The sequence below is a fragment of the Notolepis coatsorum genome (assembly GCF_963971535.1).
Source record: "Notolepis coatsorum genome assembly, chromosome: 10".
Lineage (NCBI taxonomy): Eukaryota > Metazoa > Chordata > Actinopteri > Aulopiformes > Paralepididae > Notolepis > Notolepis coatsorum.
Genome location: NC_140174.1, coordinates 82,324,494 through 82,341,845, shown reverse-complemented (window position 1 = coordinate 82,341,845; position 17,352 = coordinate 82,324,494). Strand labels below are relative to the sequence as shown.

The 17,352-nt window shown below is 40.5% G+C and overlaps 1 protein-coding gene across 2 annotated transcripts in view; it reads left to right on the top strand.

Moving 5' to 3' along the window:
• The window catches only part of nsmaf (neutral sphingomyelinase (N-SMase) activation associated factor), a 92,548-nt gene that overhangs the window by 72,029 nt on the left and 3,167 nt on the right, over positions 1-17,352 (top strand). The window contains exons 27-30 of one of the 2 annotated variants that reach the window (XM_084322791.1): positions 2,975-3,058; positions 4,218-4,368; positions 14,262-14,364; positions 16,567-16,676. In XM_084322791.1, coding sequence (XP_084178917.1) covers positions 2,975-3,058; positions 4,218-4,368; positions 14,262-14,364; positions 16,567-16,676 — 448 coding nt within the window. The remainder of the gene's footprint in view (positions 1-2,974; positions 3,059-4,217; positions 4,369-14,261; positions 14,365-16,566; positions 16,677-17,352) is intronic. The other variant, XM_084322792.1, reaches the window with a different exon arrangement.

Below are 17,352 nucleotides of genomic sequence, written 5' to 3'. Positions count from 1 at the left end.
GGGATGCAGACCAGAGAAAGACTTTCGTCTTGTTCAATGTGTTGAAAATCTAGTTTCTTATCCATCTTGATTCATCATTCTGTCAAGTATCAACTAATTAACATCCTTGTCTGTGACAATTAATTTCGATATAAAGGAAATGCACATTAAAAAAAGTGTTTATCTCTCAAATTGTTAAAGGGGAACTATCTTTCTATTTCTTTCACTATTTGGGCAATTTTACACAATTCCTGTGAGTCTATGGAACACATCTGTACGTTTTTTTTTTTTTTTTATTCATTGTTTTGTATTTCTAATCAAGTACCTACAGCAGCAGTTTCTGCACTTCTAGATTCCAAGCTGTTTTTGGCTGGGGTCCGCCCATACTCGCAATGCGCTTTTGAGTGACCATCACCCACCAAATAGCTCCGCCCATAGTACTACTCTATGGCCAAACTAACGTCAACGTGAACCTAATACACAAACAATATGGCTCAACCATACATTTTCGATCCGGAGAGTGACCCCGACTACGAGTCTGAAGAAGAAGTCGATTTTCAACATTTTTACATCAACATAAAATATAACCCCCCCCCCCCAAACAGCTCTCTCACTCCGTCTAACACACACACACACACACACACACACACACAGTGCTTGTACTAACGTTAGATTTTCTTGGCGCAATAAACAGAGCTAAGATAACGTTAGCTAAGCTAGCAACAATTAGTTAGTTAGCTGACGAATTACGACATATGTACTTACTGATTAGATAGTTTTTGTCGGGTCCAAGAAGACTTGGTACAGCTCCTTTCTTTAGAATCAGCCTGGAAACCACCCCAGCATTATAAAGTGCCTGATTCTCAACGAAAAATGTGCGGTACACACCCGAGTATGAGAAGTTGGGACATCAGTTGGAGGGTCTCCAAAAACAAACTTGGCCCATTGCTGACGAAGCACGGCATCATCAGGAAAAGTGTGCAAAGACGTATTAGCAGCTTGGCAGCCAGGAACAACACATGTCCTGCCCGGTTTTGCAAGTTTTGCTCATAATTTTTACGTTAGGCTAACTCACTGCACTTCCTTGCGGTCTGCACTAAATAATGGTTGATTGGCTGCAACCACAGAGGGGGTATGCAAATCAAGATATGCAAATCAGCTTCTCTACATAGACAAGCAAGGCCATTCTGAATGGCTTAGTTCACTGGGGGAGGATCTTGTATCAACTGAAGTGGAGGAGTGGGACTGAATGAGAATTTCATATCTAGTCAGTGTTGGTACAACCCCACATTGCTAGAAAACAATGCTAACCACTGGAAAAGGCCATTTATAAGATAGTTCCCCTTTAAATCAATTGGGCATTATCAAAAAATTATTCTTGATGGAACCTTATCATCCTAAACAGAAATATAAAGTACTTGAAACTAAGCCATACTTGGAAAAACACTTGAGTACAATTGTAACGGCCTCTGCTACAATGATGACTCAACCCGTTTTTGATCTTTACTGATTGGCTTTATTTCCGTTCGAAGAGAACATCTTTATTCTGAACCGTAAAACTGTGAAAACATACAGGAAATACAATAAATCACTGATCAAACCATAACAACATACATACATATTATCGGTCTTTGCAAGGTTGGTTGTTGGTGGTTGGTTGTTAACCCACTGAACTTAACTACAATCGCATTACGGCCCCAAACGTACCTTGTTGATTGCATGCAATACGAGAGGAAATTAGAGACTCTGGTCTCGGTGTGACTCTGCTGATGGTTGGGGAGAAGTGAGCGATCGACCCTTGTAACTTCTCTCTATTTATACATTGTGGAGCGGAGGTCTGGAAGGTTCTGCTATGACATAATAATAATAATAATAATAATAATAATAATAATAATAATAATAATAATAATAATAATAATAATAATGGCTTGGATTTATATAGCACTCTTCATGACACCCAGAGCGCTTCACAGAGTCCATTATTCGTTCATACACAGTCATGCCGGTGGTGGTGAGCTACAATTGCAGCCAGAGCTGCCCTGAGGCAGACTCACGGAAGCGTGGCGAATAATCACCACCAACATTCATTCACATACATACACATTCATACGAGGCAAGTAGGTTAAGTGTCTTGCCCAAGGACACAACGGCAATGGGATGGACATGGGCTTGAGCGGGATTCGAACCACCAACCCTTGGATCATTGGACGACCCGCTCTACCCCTGAGCCAAAGCCGCCCCACTGCTATGACATCACAACCTTCCAGAACGTTCTAGCCTGTTCTAACCGGTTCTACTATGACCTCACACTGAAGCTTAACTTGAATTACACTATGACACGCCTGCAGTTACAACAATTATTAATGTAGCTCACATTAAAGTCAAGTTAAGGATCAAATATATTTATCTGGTGTTAAAATGTACTTGGGTATCAAAAGTACAAAGTAACAAAACAGACAGAGATATATCTTTTTTCTTAATAATTTAAATGTTTTTTCTCTTATGTAGTAAAGTAACGGTGAAAGTCTCAATAAATATAAGAAACTATAGAAACTAAATATAAACAATATTTAAGTCCTTCAGGCAATTTAGCCCAGTTGACAGAAAAGGGTGAAAAACATTGTGTAAATTAGATTATTCTGTGGTTTGAATTGTCTACGTTCACATACATTTAAATAGTTTTCACTTAAATAAAATAGTGTAGATCTCAAACAGCAATAAGTATGTGTTTTATAAGTACGTGCATTTTTTAATAGTTTTGTAGCACAAGATAATATGCAAAAATGGGGGAAGAATAAACGACTATACACAGAACCTTCTTAAAAGCATATTCATTTTTCAAAGGTAACAGGTTTGTGAATGACTAAGATTAAGTTAGACTAAGATTTGAATTATTCTTAGTAAAAGACGAGACTTAGACATGTTAATGTATTCATAGGAACCATAGTCCCATTCATAAGCAACAATCAATACATTGTGTGTTTTTTTGTCAAAGGTTTGGCAGTGTGTATCTGCTGACATATCAAGTAACAAGAGGTCCCAATTTGAGCTGCTGGCTGAGTTGGAGCATGAGGCAGGGGTGAGTGCTAATACCAGTGTGTCTTGTTGAGCATCTTGTGATTACATCCATTTTTCAGATATCTAAACTTACTGACTAAGTCTTTTCCCATACTCTATCATTACTGGAATAGACTTCCACAATATTTGGTTTCAATTACCAGTAAGGTGGGATTCAAGAGGAGACTACGAGTGGCTGTAATGCAGAAAGAGGTTGATTTTGGTTAGGTCTAATCTGTGTCTAATGAATGGGTTCTTGTGTTGGGTTATGTGTTGTTTTGGAATGTGTTTGTCTAGTGGTTATGAGTATTAGAGTATGAGTGTATGGAATGTTGTGCTGTTTTTGAGCACATTTTAGTTTGCTCTGAGATGTCTTTGTTGTTTTATTGATATTTGTTGTTTTATTGATATTTGTTATTGTTGTCTTTGTTGTCTTTGTTGTTTTATTGATATTTGTTGTTTTATTGATATTTGTTTTTGTTCTATATTAGAAAATTTGGCATACATATTTGGTTGTATGTCTGATTTTAATTGGTTTAATGTTCTATAATTGTTTGTATATTTTATTGGTGTTTTATTGATATTTGTTTTGTTTTTATGTTGTTTATTGATTATTCTTGTTTAATTTTATATGTTTGGATCCAGACCCCAGGAAGAATAGTCGCTGCTGAGGCAGTGACTAATGGGGATCTGAAATAAAGAAATAATTAGAAATAATTACTATTATCGTAACAGGTAACAGTTAATTAATAAGAAATAATGTACCATTTAACTTTGAGCCAGCCAACTTAAAGAGAGCATTCAGCCAGCCATTACTGCACCACCAACCCCTTTACCTATCTATAGAGGTGGTATTGAAATGTATTTGTATTAGTTATATTTGTTTAAACTATACTTGTTTAAAGTATATACTAAAGGACATCGAATAAATTAATATTTACTATTTATATATCATTTTGAATTCTGGACTACTTTTCTATTGGGGTATTTTTATTTTGAAAGGATTTTGGTCCTTATTCTACCACTGGCAAAAGGACATGTCACCGTTGTTACACCTCCCATAGCAAAAAGAGGGCAAAGTACACTTGCTTTGTGAATAATGTCCTAGTTATTTGTATGAAGCATGATACCATTGTATATAGAATAATCTGAAGGTAATTGATTTGGTTGTGTGTGTTCAGGTGAATACCATTGCTCTGAACCCAGCGGGAACTCTGCTGGTGTCGGGGTGTAAGGATGGGACGGGCACCATCTGGGACACGGGTACCTCTGGTTTACTGCATCAAGTCCACTGCCACTCTGGAACCATCCACCACATGGCTTTTAGTTCTGGTATGTAATGAAGAAGACAGTTTGCATTGCATGAACAATATTTCCCTCCAAAAAAAGCAACTAGCAAAATAGTCACTGAAATGACTCCCCGGGCCTTTCTTTCTTTAGCAGCCCGGCAGAAAGTTCTGGAAAAATGCATTAGCACTTGGATTTAAAAAATGCTGCGTTGTTTGAATTCCTTCAATCATCCAGGGTGTCACTAAAGTTAATATTAATAAACACTAAACATAATATCGCGGAAGGAGAAGAGAATTCCAACAGAGAGTCGGCCAATGGGTATTATTCCAACCTTGTCTAAGCAAAAATGTATAAACCTATCCTTTGTTTTGAATCAGTGTCACAATGTCTCTGTCCAGCCATTTCTCAGGAACTTTAGAGGAAGTAATTTGTTCAATTTAATTGAAATAAGGGCGGCTACGTGGTGCAGTGGGCAAGGCGCTCACCACGAATACTGGAGACTAGGCTCGAACAGGTTCGCCTCCCTGTTCGAGCCCAGCGTTCCACATTGCTTTCAGTTTAGGTGGTCGTCCACACTAATACACATTGGCAGTATTAGGGGGAGGGAAACTGATGTGTGGGGATCGGGCGTTGTGGACAGCGACTCCTACAGGTTGGTTGGTGCGCCTGCGCAGTAGAATCAGGAAGCGACGGGGGCGGGGCCCCTCCAAAGTAAGTAAGTAAGTAAGTAAGTATTTATAAAGCACCTTTCATACATGTCATGTAGCTCAAAGTGCTGTACACAATTATAGGCATATATAACGATAAAAGCAATAAAGTCATAGTGATCAGTTAAGATCAATGTTTAAAAAAAAAAAAGAATAATAATAATAATAGTAACGTAAAAATGAAAATAACGTAAAAACAGTCATTTGCTTACCAGTTTGGGAGAACAGAAAAGCCCAGACCCCTGACGTTGAAAGATCGAGCCGCGCAGGTGGAAAGATGCGACTGCTGTTACCTCGAGTATCGGAGGGGACTCGTGCTATGTATGACTTAGTCCACATTGCAGCCGGCTTGTGGGAGGCATGAAACAGCGTTCAAAGACAGGGGAGGGTTGAATTGGATGATACGAAAATTGGGATGGGAGAAAAATAGAAAAATGGGAGAATTAATTGAAATAAAACTGTTCATCTTAAAAATTGTAATCAACAGTAACACTTGTGTTGTGCTAAATAACAATTCTTGTTGCCCCTATACGTTTCCGCTATCACTAGGGATGGGTACCGAATCAGGTACTTTTAAGGGTACAGAGCGAATCACGTCGGTACTACAGACTACCGATTCATGTGAGATCCGCCGGTGCCACATTTCGGTACTGTAAAAAAAGGTTTTAAAGTCCGATGACATCAGCGTTTCCTTTAGCGCGAAACAAAACCTATGAAGTGTGCCACACGTTCACGTCAACGTTCACATGCACAATACACGCTTACCTAGGATTTGACTTGATTAAACATCAAAGCAGTCTGGGCAATGGCAAGCCGAAAATGGTCGCAAGTGTTGTTACACTTTACAAAGCTAGATGCAGACAACGCTCGCTGCAATATTATATATTATATATATATTAACAAATTGTTCTAAATAAATAATAATGATAATAAATTATTTGAAGTTTGAATTTTTTATTTTTTTACAACTGAGGTAGGTAGATAACGTTTTTTGAGACTAAAGTACCAAAAAAAGGTACCGTTGGGTACTTGTATCGATTCACAGGTACCGGTACTGGTTCAAATGTGAACGGTACCCAACCCTAGCTATCACTCATATTGATTAGACACTGCTGTAATGTAAGCTGTAACTATATTTTGCTGTTGTGTAAATGAGAATTGCTACAATCTATATGAATGTATGGGTTTATTAACACCAAATTGATTAATGACTCTGCCTGACTTCCCTCCTTTACCCAATTGTCCCTCTGATTTCCTTCCCCTTAGTTTGTCCCCCTCTTCTCTTAAGCGCCTTGGGTTTCCTGAAAGGCGCTATATAAATCTAAGAAATGATTATTATTATTATTATTATTAAGAGTACCATAATCAACCCTCAATACTTGGGTTGTAATTTCCCACTAACTGTATGTCTTATCATAAATAATAGACACTCAAGTTGTAGAAAAATATATTAGCTGAGCTGAGATCAATGTCAATACTGTCATGGACACTTAAATATCTTTTCATCACAATATTAACATGTAAATTACATTTTCTGAAAGGAATGGTGTCCCTTTCCAAAATAAGGTTGTTTATTTGCTTTAGAATGATAAATAAATAAAATATTTTATGTAAATCATGTTTTTAAAGAAAAAGATAGAATTCACACACACATATCTTTTTAAGTTTTGGGAAAACTGATATTTGGATGACTTTTATTTGCATATTATTGGTCCCCACTATTGAACACACTACATTATATATGTAGAGATATTTCACAGTATAATTTAATTATTATTTTAAAATATCAAGACGACAGGGTGGACCAGCACATGACGGGGTGGACACATCAAGCAGAACACACAAAGCATGACAAAAAAATGACATTTATTCAACAAGAATTGCATTCCATTCTCAATCTATCGAAATAAATATAAATAAATAAATATAAACTTTTATTATTTTTTAAATTGTATGTGTACATATGTGAGTGAGGGTGTATGTGTGTACATACATATATACACATCTTTGTGTTTTTAATAGGTACATTTATTTTCAAATTAATTATTTATGTACAGGACACCAAATGGTACTCTTCAGCGATATTGATTTGTATTCCAGCTTCACTTGACTCGCGCTTTTCCACTGCATGGTACAGTACCTACTCGACTCTACTCGGCATTTTCGGTTTTCCATTACCAAAGTACCTGGTACCAGGTACTTTTTGGGTACTTTTTGGGTACTTTTTTAGTCTCTGCTCTGTCGAGGTTCCAAGCGGGTAGAAGTGGTACCAGAAAAGTCACGTGAAACACTGCAGACCACTGATTGGTCAGAAGAGAGACGCGTCACACATTGGAGCGTCTGCACAAAAGCAGAAAGCCGCCATCTTTAACCCTTTCCCCGCCAAAAACGTCGTACAACGGGTTTCAAGTTCATGCGAATTCTGCCAATAACGGCATACGACGTGAATCTGATCATAATTTCATATTTTCGCCATGGTATTCATATTTCACTCACGGAGTCTTGTCAGATGCTGCGGGACTCAGCACAACTCTGCAACGCTTCAATACTGCCACCTGGTGGCTGATCGGCGAGTTGCCAAACCGGAAATTCCCGTTGCAGCTCGGTCCGTCCCCTAATTCCGTCCGGCCACTCGTTTATCGTCGCGGGACTCGATACACACACCGTGGATATGGATCTTTGCCATAACTCAATAATCTACATGATTTGGGCGTGTATTAGTAATATACAAACCGGAAATGGATCGCCTAGATCCCCACCACATAACTGAGATCTGTTTGCTCCACTCTCATTGCCCAACGGTACGAGGAGACTGACGTGAGTTTCAGCGTTTTTGTTTATAATTTTTTATACAAACTGCTCTGATCAATATATCACCCATACTACATGAAGCATCTAACGACTATCACGGAATTATAAACGACCCCCCCCCCCCCCCTCCGTTCACCCGCACATGATCAGTCATAACCCTTAGGACCATGTACAGTTGAAATTTTTAATATAGCGTCGATCGGTATCAAACTGCATTTGATGATCTAATATATGCATTTGTGCCTATATCTCACGTTCTGGGAAATACTGCAGAAAACGATAAAAACATATTTATACTCTAGACGGTATTTTCGTATGAATGTGTGAATGAAAAAGTAAAACGTTCCTACATCCTGAACGATGGGTAATCGATGTTGAATGGGCCATAGTAATGTCAATTTAGCAATACAATTTAAAAAGTTATAGCCCTGCAAAGAAGGTGAACATCTCCATAGACTTACAGTACTGGCAGAGATCAAACAGCGATGGATATAAGCGTGGCAGAGAATGGGTTAATGCCTCGCTTAAGATTCATTTCATTCAGGATTTGTTTGCAGCAGGAACAAGTGCAATAAACAAAAAAAGGATGGATTCACTGTGTATTCTGCCTCATTTATTGATGAAACAAAACCGACATCAACCCAATTTACCACCGAGCGGAGAGTTTACTCTCACAAAAAGATCGCTGATTTGTTAACACATCCCACGCCGGAAACGGCTTACGACGTGTTTCAAGTTAATGCGAATTCTGCCAATCCACGGCGTACGACGTTATTGAGATCATATTTAATTTTTTCGCCATGTTATTCATAATTCCCTCACGGAGCCTCGTCTGATGCAGTGGGAGCATGCACAACTCTGCAACGCTTCAATACTGCCCCCTGGTGGATGATCGGCGAGTTGCCAAACCGGAAATGGACGAGTCGATCTCAGTGTGTCTTGGAAATGCGTCCGGCACTCGCATATTGTCGCGGGACTCAAGACACACACCGTGTATATGGATCGCTGCCATAACTCAATAATCGACATGATTTGGGCTGTTATTATTATTATACAAACCGGAAATGGATCGACTCGATCGCCGTCAAATAAGTGGGATCTTTTTGCTCTAGTCTCACCTGCCAAACTGACGTCATTTTCAGCGCGTTGTTTATTATTATCCATGCAAACTGCTCCGATCAATATATCACCCATACTACATAAAGCATTTACCGACAATCACGGAATTATAAACGACCCCCCCCCCCGTTCACCCGCGCATGATCAGTCATAACGTTTAGGATCATGTACAGTTGAAATTTTTAATATAGCGTGTATCGCCAACAAACGGCATTTGATAATCTATATATGCGTTTATGCCTATATCTCACGTTCTAGGAATTACTGCAGAAAACGATAAAAACATATTTATATTCTAGACTGTATTTTCGTATGAACCTATGAATGAAAAAGTAAAACGTTCCTACATCCTGAACGATAGATAATCGATGTTGAATGGGCCATAGTAATGTCAATTTAGCAATACAATTAAAAAAAGTTATAGCCCTGCAAAGAAGGTAAACATCTCCATAGGCTTAGACTGGTGGCAGTGATCAAACATTGATGGATATAAGCGTGGTAGGGAATGTGTTAAGCTTGTTGTTAGCTTAGGTGCTATTATGTGCTTGTGTTTTAGCATGGCTAGCGAACATAGCATGATCAATATAACTCGCTATTGGTTGTTTGTACTAGTAACGTTAATGCTAGTAGAATATACACAACGTGAGGTAATCACCATCCATTTTAAACCGGTTATTACCTAATGCTAACGTTAGCAGATAGACACGAGAGGTAACGTTAAAGCTTGTTGTTAGCCTAATGCTAATGCTAACGTTAACGTCAGCAGATAGACACGAGAGGTAACGTTAAAGCTTGTAGAATAGACACAATGAGAGGTAACGTTAGCTTTAGCAGAATAGACACAACGAGAGTCTGGTTAATGTTGTTATTGATTGATTGATTGATTGATTGATTGAAAACTGTGTTAAACTCTGGATTGCTCCAAGCCTTCACGGACATAGCTATGCTATCCCTCCAATGTACAGTCATTTACCTAGTATGGTTTTGTCAATAGTCCAATGTACAATTTTGCTTGTTTGTACAGTGTGTCCCCCCCCCCCTCAATTGTACAGTTTTGCTTGTTTATACAGTGTTCCCCCCCCCCCCCCCCCCCCCCCCCCCCCCCAACCACCTCCAATGTAAATTACCCAGTATGGTTGTCAATATCCCAATGTACCCAACCCCCCCCACCCAACCTCCTCCAATGTACAGTTTCTACGTCAAATGTATATACTCCCTTTTCTTGACTCCTTCTGTATCACAAACAGTACTGTATTTGCAAATCTGGTATGTCATAAATGTATAGATGTAGCAGTACTGACTATCTGTATGTCAAGTATGTCATATATGTCCTGATGAATTGAAAATGGGGGACCCTGATGTAAACAAGACGAAAGTCTTTCTCTGGTCTGCATCCCCTTAACAATTGTGTGTATTGAGCTGTACTTTATTGTACCCATTCTGCAATCTGTTAATAAAGTTTTCAATCAATCAATCAATCAAACGGAGCTCTCATGCTGTACGTCAGTGGCCCCGCCTCCCCACACGAAGACAAACGGAGTACTACAGTACCTGCAGTGGAAAACGAACGAAGTACCAGGTACCTAAAGCGAGTAGAGTCGAGTAGGTACTATGCAGTGGAAAAGCGCCATAGACTACACACAGACTAGACGCATAGATAGTCTACACACAGACTAGACCCATAGATAGTCTACACACAGACTAGACCCATAGATAGTCTACACACAGGCTAGACCCATAGATAGACTACACACAGACTAGACCCATAGATAGTCTACACACAGACTAGACCCATATATAGACTACACACAGGCTAGACCCATAGATAGACTACACACAGACTAGACCCATATATAGACTACACACAGGCTAGACCCATAGATAGACTACACACAGGCTAGACCCATAGATAGTCTACACACAGACTAGACGCATAGATAGTCTACACACAGACTAGACCCATAGATAGTCTACACACAGACTAGACCCATAGATAGTCTACACACAGACTAGACCCATAGATAGTCTACACACAGGCTAGACCCATAGATAGACTACACACAGACTAGACCCATAGATAGTCTACACACAGGCTAGACCCATATATAGACTACACACAGGCTAGACCCATAGATAGACTACACACAGACTAGACCCATATATAGACTACACACAGGCTAGACCCATAGATAGACTACACACAGACTAGACCCATAGATAGTCTACACACAGACTAGACCCATAGATAGTCTACACACAGACTAGACCCATATATAGACTACACACAGGCTAGACCCATAGATAGTCTACACACAGACTAGACCCATAGATAGACTACACAGCAACTTGCAATGGGCCTGGTCTACAAGATACACTACACGACCAAGGTACCCATGTACATGTCAAAATACTTCCCAAAGGTCAGTGAATACCACGATCACAACACCAGAGGGAGCTCCACAAATCATGTTAAACCCAGGTTCGGCTCAAACAAGGGACTAAACACGTTTCGCAATTATGCCACATCAATGTGGAACGCCCTACCCAAAGCTGTAAAGGAATATGAATCACTACCCACTTTCAAAACATTTACATTTACATTTAGTCATTTAGCTGACGCTTTTATCCAAAGCGACAAACGGAGTACTACAGTACCTGCAGTGGAAAACGAACGAAGTACCAGGTACCTAAAGCGAGTAGAGTAGGGTAGAGTCGAGTAGGTACTATGCAGTGGAAAAGCGCCATAGACTACACACAGACTAGACGCATAGATAGTCTACACACAGACTAGACCCATAGATAGTCTACACACAGACTAGACCCATAGATAGTCTACACACAGGCTAGACCCATAGATAGACTACACACAGACTAGACCCATAGATAGTCTACACACAGGCTAGACCCATATATAGACTACACACAGGCTAGACCCATAGATAGACTACACACAGACTAGACCCATATATAGACTACACACAGGCTAGACCCATAGATAGACTACACACAGACTAGACCCATATATAGACTACACACAGGCTAGACCCATAGATAGACTACACACAGACTAGACCCATAGATAGTCTACACACAGACTAGACCCATAGATAGTCTACACACAGACTAGACCCATAGATAGACTACACACAGGCTAGACCCATAGATAGACTACACACAGACTAGACCCATATATAGACTACACACAGGCTAGACCCATAGATAGTCTACACACAGACTAGACCCATAGATAGACTACACAGCAACTTGCAATGGGCCTGGTCTACAAGATACACTACACGACCAAGGTACCCATGTACATGTCAAAATACTTCCCAAAGGTCAGTGAATACCACGATCACAACACCAGAGGGAGCTCCACAAATCATGTTAAACCCAGGTTCGGCTCAAACAAGGGACTAAACACGTTTCGCAATTATGCCACATCAATGTGGAACGCCCTACCCAAAGCTGTAAAGGAATATGAATCACTACCCACTTTCAAAACATTTACATTTACATTTAGTCATTTAGCTGACGCTTTTATCCAAAGCGACTTACAAGTTCTGTATGACAAGACAGCAAGAAGGGTACAACTCTATCAGCTGAGCAACAATGCTCATCAAAGTGTTGCGTGTTACAGTGTAGGTTAGTTTATTAGTGCATGACAGTAAGGTTAGTCAGGGTTAGATTTTTTTTTTTTTATATATATATATCATTTCAGATAATGGTTGAAGAAGTGCGTCTTTAGTCGACGGCGAAAGATTGGACGGGATTCGGCTGTCCTAACTGGGATGGGTAGTTCATTCCACCATTGTGGGGCAAGGACTGAGAATAGGCGGCTTCTCTTTGATGACCCTCCGGGAGCTTGGATATGAGTAGGTCTGAGGCGGCCAGAAGATGCAGAGCGTAGGGGTCTTGAGGGTGTGTAGTTAGAGACCATTGACCGGAGGTAGGCGGGAGCGGTTCCCTTTGCCGCACGGTATGCTAGGTCGAGGGCCTTGAAGCGGATACGTGCAGCAATGGGGAGCCAGTGCAGGTCCCTAAGAAGTGGGGTGACATGGGCCGACTTCGGTAGGTTTGAGATCAGGCGGGCAGCTGCGTTTTGAATGAGTTGAAGAGGCTTGGTGGCAGTGGCCGGGAGGCCAGCTAGCAGTGCGTTGCAGTAGTCGAGGCGGGAGATGACTGTTGATTGGACGAGGAGTTGGGTGGCTTCTTTTGTCAGGAAGGGGCGTATCCTTCTGACGTTGCTCAGGAGGAATCAGCAGGTTCTGGTTGTCGCTGCGATGTGAGCAGAGAAGTTCAACTGGTCGTCGAGGACAACACCAAGGTTCTTGGCGGTCGGGGACGCGGTCACAGCTGCATTCTCGACTGTGATGGAGAGGTCGGTCAGGGGGGAGGATTTGGCCGGCAGGTGGAGCAATTCTGTTTTGCTTAGGTTCAGTTTGAGGTGGTTGGTCGTCATCCAGGCGGAGATGTCGGACAGACAGACGTGGATATCTGAGGGAGGGAAGGAGAGGAAGAGTTGAGTATCATCGGCATAACAATGATATGAGAAGCCATGAGACGTGATAATGTTACCCAGTGATTTAGTGTAGAGGGAGAAGAGAAGGGGTCCTAGGACCGAGCCCTGGGGGACACCCGTCCGGAGGGGGCGGGTGGCCGACAGAGTCCCTCTCCATGACACTTGGTAGGAGCGGTCGTTGAGGTATGATGTCAGCCATGTCAGCGCAGATCCAGCCACTCCCATTCCTGCGAGGGCCGCGAGGAGGATCTGATGGTTGACTGTGTCGAAGGCTGCAGATAGATCTAGGAGAATCAGGACAGAGGAGAGTCCTTTCGCTTTTGCTAAGTGAAAACCACTCTCAAAGAACACCTACGGGAGACTGCAATTCGAAACTGGCCCCTGTAAATGTCCTAACCCAACCCCCTCCAATGTACAGTAAATGACCAAGTATGGTTTTGTCAATATTCCAATGTACAGTTTTACATTTTTACACACAGGCTAGGGAGACTGAAGGTGACCCTTTACTGACTTCAGACATTAATCAAGTCAAAGAATAGTGTTCACTGTCAAGTCTGTTCCTCAGGTCTGATCATCTTTGACTGGTCGCATGGAGGATAGATGGCAACATATTCTACTGTGTTTTTATTTCCAAGTCCACCTTTACCCCCTTTAATATGAGATATAAAATATAAAAAATACAACTGGCCAAAACAAGGTATTTTAATAAGGTAAACTAATCAATGTTCTGGACGCCATGCCACGTGACTGTTGAAGCTGTGACTTTGCTCCTTCAGATAGTAAACACATTTTGAGTGTGGGAGCCGACTGTTATCTGAAAGTAATGGACGTCCAGACAGGCATGCTGATCTCATCCGTGCAAGCTGAGGAGGAGCAGAGGTGAGTTCATAGTATCGGCACCTCACAGTAATGGCACGTCATCGCCCAGGCATTAGCTAGAAATCCAGCTCAGTCAATGAAAGTTTTTTGTAGTTGACTTGGGTGATACTGTCTCATATGCAGTCTGATGACAGGCTTTCCAAAAGCAGCATAGATGATCTGTAATGCCATCAAATAGGGCTGGGCGATATGGCCAAACATTTTATCGCGATAACATTTTTCATATCACTCTATTGATAATTATCTCGATATACATGACATAATTATTTCTGTCAAGTTTAATGACTATTTCTGCTGCTGAATGAAAGCTGGAGTAACCAGAAGATTAATTGTGGTTCAGAATATTCTTTATTGTCAGAACTAGGGATGGGTACCTTTCACATTTGAACCGATACGGTACCGGTACCTGTGAATCGATACCGGTACCCAACGGTACCTTTTTTCTGTACTTTAGTCTCAAAAAAATGTATTTACCTACCTCAGTCGTGAAAAAAATAATCCAAACTTCAAATAACTACAATTTCGACCGTTTTCGGCTTGCCATTGCTCCGACTGCTTTGTTGTTGAATCAAGTCAAATCCTAGGTAAGCATATATTGTGCGTGTGAACGTTGACATGAAAAGAAAAAAGCAAAAAAAAATTAAATTATTTTTTTTTATTTTTTTTTTGGTATCTCACTTGAATCGATACTCGGTAGTACCGACGTGTTTCGGTTCGGTACCTCAAAAGTACCGAATTCGGTACCCATCCCTAGTCAGAACATGATAAACTAGGCCTACTTGCCAATTGCCAAACCACAAATCTGAGGTAGAACATGAACACGAACTGTATAACAATAAAACTTTTATAACTGGCATTAACAATGAAAATAAATTAATAAAATCTCAATTCTGGTATTAATAATGAAAAATAAATTAAATCTCAAGTCTGATTAGCACACATACTGTAGCCTGTTTACAGACGGGTTCAAACTGTATTTAAAATGAGAAAGCAAACTAAATAAATGGACAAACAAAGCCATTACTTTAAGTTGTGGGCAAGAAAGACAAAGTCTGTCCACAAATTTGAGGTAGAACAATCACATTTTATAACTGGCATTAATAATGAAAGAAAAATATTATTGACCACATTTCATATTTATATATATATTTATTATCGTTATTGTTTTATCGCCCAGCCCTACCATCAAACATGTCGTTTCTTGTCTTCCTATATTCCTCCCACTTTTCCCATTTTGACTCAAATTTCTCCTCTTGCAGCCTCAGCATATGTGTGATTCTCTCCATTTCCTGTATCCCCTCTATTATCTCTATCCATTGTTCCTTCGTCTGTGCTTCTACCCTGTACCACAGTTTAGTTAAAGCTTTCTTGGCTGCTACTAATAGTATCTTAATCAGATATTTGTCTTCTCCCTGAATTTCTTTCTGTGTTAAGTTCCCTAGGTATAGTACTTGACCTGTCTGGGGTAGACTTATTTTCACCATTGTTGACTTGGTTGCTAGCAAGTTTAACCAGTTAGCTTGCTGCCATATTGCTAGTCCGACAGGGTGATCTTCTGAATAGAACAAAACAAATAGAGCTCTAGTCTGAATATACAAATGGTCCACGCTGAAAGTGACTCCACAAACTTGGCAACCAATGCAAATTAGAGAAAGGAAATGGGGGTATTTTACATCAAAAGAAAGCCATGATCTGCACAACAAGAGGATTCTGTCAATAATATTTTAATCAGTTTATAACAAATCAATTTGCTGGTGAGCTAGCATGACAGGACTGGTATCGCTAGTTTCATATGGCACCACTATCTTCATGCTAGCTTAGAAAATTTGCCCACTAGAGTCTATAAGAAATGGCCCATCAACCGGCAGGATATCGGTAACATACCAATATATCGGTGAAAAGCAAATATCAACCGATAATATTAGCTATCGGTTGGGGTCTACTATAAACCAGCAGTTATTCTCTTTGTCTTTAATGGTCACAGGGATCATTCTGACCACAATATGGGCTCATCTGCAGACAGGGATCCTCTGGTGTAGTAGTTGTATGTCACGTCTATGTGACTGAGACGATATACTGTAGTCAGGACTGTGTGTGTGTGTGTGTGTGTGTGTGTGTGTGTGTGTGTGTGTGTGTGTGTGTGTGTGTGTGTGTGTGTGTGTGTGTGTGCGTGTGCGTGCGTGTGTCCCCGTCCCCGTCCAGGTGCTTCTGCTGGGATGGAAACACAGTGCTGTGTGGGAGTCAGTCTGGAGACCTGCGTCTGTGGGACCTGCTCAGTAACACTGTGACGACCAGGATCCCTGGACACACAGGTACCTCTCCTCTTCACACAACAAGTAGAAGAAAACACTTGCATGAAAGATGTGGTTGTATTCACTCAAGGGCCCGATTACTTCCCCCCCCCCCCCCCCCCCCCCCACCAAGATATAACAGCTCTTTAAGTATAGGTTTGTTATTTTTCAACAATGTTGTTTATATTAATTTATAATCGCACAACCTCACTGATAAAGATATCCCTCCACTGCAGTTTAAGCCTTCAAAAATCATGATACATCTACTTTTTTTTTTAAATGGGAAATGATGGAAACATGATTGGTAGCGTTAGCTAGCAGGTTACTTCCTGTGTAAACTATGGAAACGGGATTTCTAGCATTAGCATTAGCTAGCATGTTACTTCCTGTGTAAACTATGGAAACGGGATTTCTAGCATTAGCATTAGCTAGCATGTTACTTCCTGTGTAAACTATGGAAACAGGATTTCTAGCAATAGCTTTGCTAGCATGTTACTTACTGTGTAAACTATGGAAACAGGATTGCTAGCATTAGTGTTAGCTAGCGGGTTACTTCCTGTATAAACAACCTCTTGGGGGGTAAAGAGTATACCGTGAGTTTCCCATTTTTTTTAAAGTAGATTTATCATGGGTTTTGAAAAGAAAATAGAGGAATGCCCTCCAACATGGCAAGCATAGACAAAATCTGTACTCCAAA